The sequence below is a fragment of the Centroberyx affinis genome, unplaced genomic scaffold (assembly GCF_046629955.1).
Source record: "Centroberyx affinis isolate AG114_WGS23_722 - 3 ecotype Tasmania unplaced genomic scaffold, CSIRO-AGI_Caff_v1 ptg001967l_1, whole genome shotgun sequence".
NCBI lineage: Eukaryota > Metazoa > Chordata > Actinopteri > Beryciformes > Berycidae > Centroberyx > Centroberyx affinis.
Window position 1 is genome coordinate 136,333 of NW_027280318.1, and position 2,497 is coordinate 138,829.

Consider the following 2,497-nt stretch of genomic DNA (forward strand, 5'->3'; position numbering starts at 1 on the left):
CCGAGTGTAACATGACCTCAAGTAGTTTTGAGATGCTGTAGCTTTTCAAAGCAGATCATACTATAAATATGATCCGACAGCCTGATGTTCCCTTATAGAAACAAGCTGGAGCAGACAGAAGGTCACATGTCTGCCAGCGGAGAGAGTCTCTTCAGCTCCATTCCTCTGACATGAAGTTGCACTTGGGAAAAACCAAAACCCCCGAAATCTCCTCCTCTCCTCCAGAATCATCGTCTCTTCCGGTCCTGCTGGACTTCTTCGGCCCGGCTGGTTCCGTTGCTGTCCATGCCGTCCAGCTTGAGGTGCGCTTGGCTGTAGCGTCGGATCAGCGCCCCGGGGAGGAGCGCCATGCAGGCGATGGCCAGCAGCTGGGCCAGCGTCCCCCAGGAGAAGATGTCGTCCAGAGAGGAGATCTCCGACAGGATGGAGCCCGTACGAACACAGATGAAGTTATAGGGGATCAAACCTGCGAGAGGAGAGGAGAGGAGAGAGCAAGAGGTGAGTGTAGAGCTGCAACGATTAATCGATTGTCAACTATTAAATTAATCACCAACTATTTTGATAATCGATTAATCGGTTTGAGTAATATTTTAAGAAAAATAAGTCAAAATTCTCTGATTCCAGCTTCTTAAATGTGAATATTTTCTGGTTTCTTTACTCCTCTATGACAGTAAGCTGAATATCTTTGGGTTGTGGACAAAACAAGACATTTGAGGACGTCATCTTGGGCTTTGGGAAACACTGATCCACATTTTTCACCATTTTCTGACATTTTATAGACCAAACAACTAATTGATTAATCGAGAAAATAATCGACAGATTAATCAAAAATGAAAATAATTGTTAGTTGCAGCCCTAGGTGAGTGTATGTGTGTGTGTGTGTGTGTGTGTGTGTGTGTGTGTGCAGGTATTCAGAGAGAGCAGAGAGGAGATGCGCATCTTTGTCTGCATGCTTGCAGGTTTACACACTTCTGTATGTGTGCGTGCCTTCGTCTTCATCTGAGTTTATTTTTATTTTTTTTAAATTTTATTTATTTAAAAGGGACAATGTACAGTTCAAACATAAATGTCACCATTTGATGCACCGTACCAGATTATAGCTGCAAGCTAATTCACATCTGTAGTCCCTTGGCAGGTCAAAGCAAAGAAACAGCACAATAACAAACAGTACAGAGTAAAAACAACATACAAAGTTATACAAAAAAGAACACATAAGACTAGGGCTGCAACCAATGATCACCCCCACCGTCGACCAATCCGTCGATCACCCTCTCGATCAACCGACCAGCTGCCCGGTCCACAAAATGCCAGAAAACGGCGAAGAACATCGACCAGCGCCCCCCAAAGCCCAAGACGATGCCCCCAAACGTCCCGCCCTGTCCACAACCCAAAGACACCCAGTCCACCGCCACAGAGGAGCAAAGAAACCAGAAAACACTCACACCCAAGAAGCCGGAATCAGAGAACTCCGACCCACCCCTCCCAAAAAAACCACTCAAACCGATCAATCGATCACCAAACCAGTTGGCGATCAACTCAATAGCCGACAACCAACCGATCAATCGATCCATTGCTGCAGCTCTACACAGGACACAAAATACTGAACTACACAAAAAAGTACATCACAACTGTATGCTTGTCAAAAAAAAAAAGTGTGTGTGTGTGTGTGTGTGTGTGTGTGTGTGTGTGTGTGTGCGGTCTCACCTATGAGCACTGAGAAGAAGAAAATGGGCATAGGGATGTTGAGGATGGGACAGGTGATGTTAAGGAACCAGTTAGGAGTCATGGGGAAGAAACGAAGGAAAAGGAGGAAGAAGAACAAACTGCTACGGTTCTCCTCTGCCTGACAGAGGGAGGGAGGGAGGGAGAAGAAGAGAGGGAGAGAGAGAGGGTGGGAGAGAAATTTGAAGAAGGAAAAGAGGATGAAACAACACCCAACACCATCACACACACACCATGAACACACACACACACACACGGACACCTACCTTCCTCTGCAGCAGGGCCACCTTGTCAGGGAAGAGCTGAACCACGTACTTCTTTCCGAAGGCGGAGGAGAGCAGGAAGCAGAAGGTGGAGCCTGAGGTGGTGAGCAGGCAGGCCAACACCAGGCCCTCCCACGGCCCGAATATCGCCCCGGCTAACATGTTCTGCAGGAGGGAGAGAGAGAGAGACGGAGAGAGAGTCATCACCAACAAATGATGCAGGCACCGCTTGGGCCAATCAGTAACGAGATGGGTCATCCCTCCAAGTTTATCGAGATATGAGTTTATATCATCATAGATATCACATATTAGTTTAAAATTGTAATCTTAAGTTATAGCACCCCCATCAGGCCAATTAGTGTAACGCCAGAACACGGTGCCAAAATGCATCGTCCCTCCAAGTTTGGTCAAAATTGTGGGCAGTTGTGGCCTTTCAAAATTTGAAATTTTGACATTTAACTATAGAGCCTCCATCATGCCTATCAATGTAATGGGTGACACTTTACAATAAG

General features: G+C 46.3%; 1 protein-coding gene across 1 annotated transcript; it reads right to left on the reverse strand.

The window, feature by feature from the left end:
- Positions 1 to 227: 227 nt before the first annotated feature.
- LOC139653783 (transmembrane protein 41A-B-like) lies at positions 228 to 2,147 on the reverse strand. Its single transcript, XM_071530764.1, has 3 exons — positions 1,989 to 2,147; positions 1,705 to 1,843; positions 228 to 466 (listed from the first exon to the last, which is right to left on the reverse strand). Exons 1-3 carry the CDS (start codon positions 2,145 to 2,147, stop codon positions 228 to 230), a joined length of 537 nt encoding a protein of 178 aa, XP_071386865.1.
- Between the last annotated feature and the right edge of the window lie 350 nt (positions 2,148 to 2,497).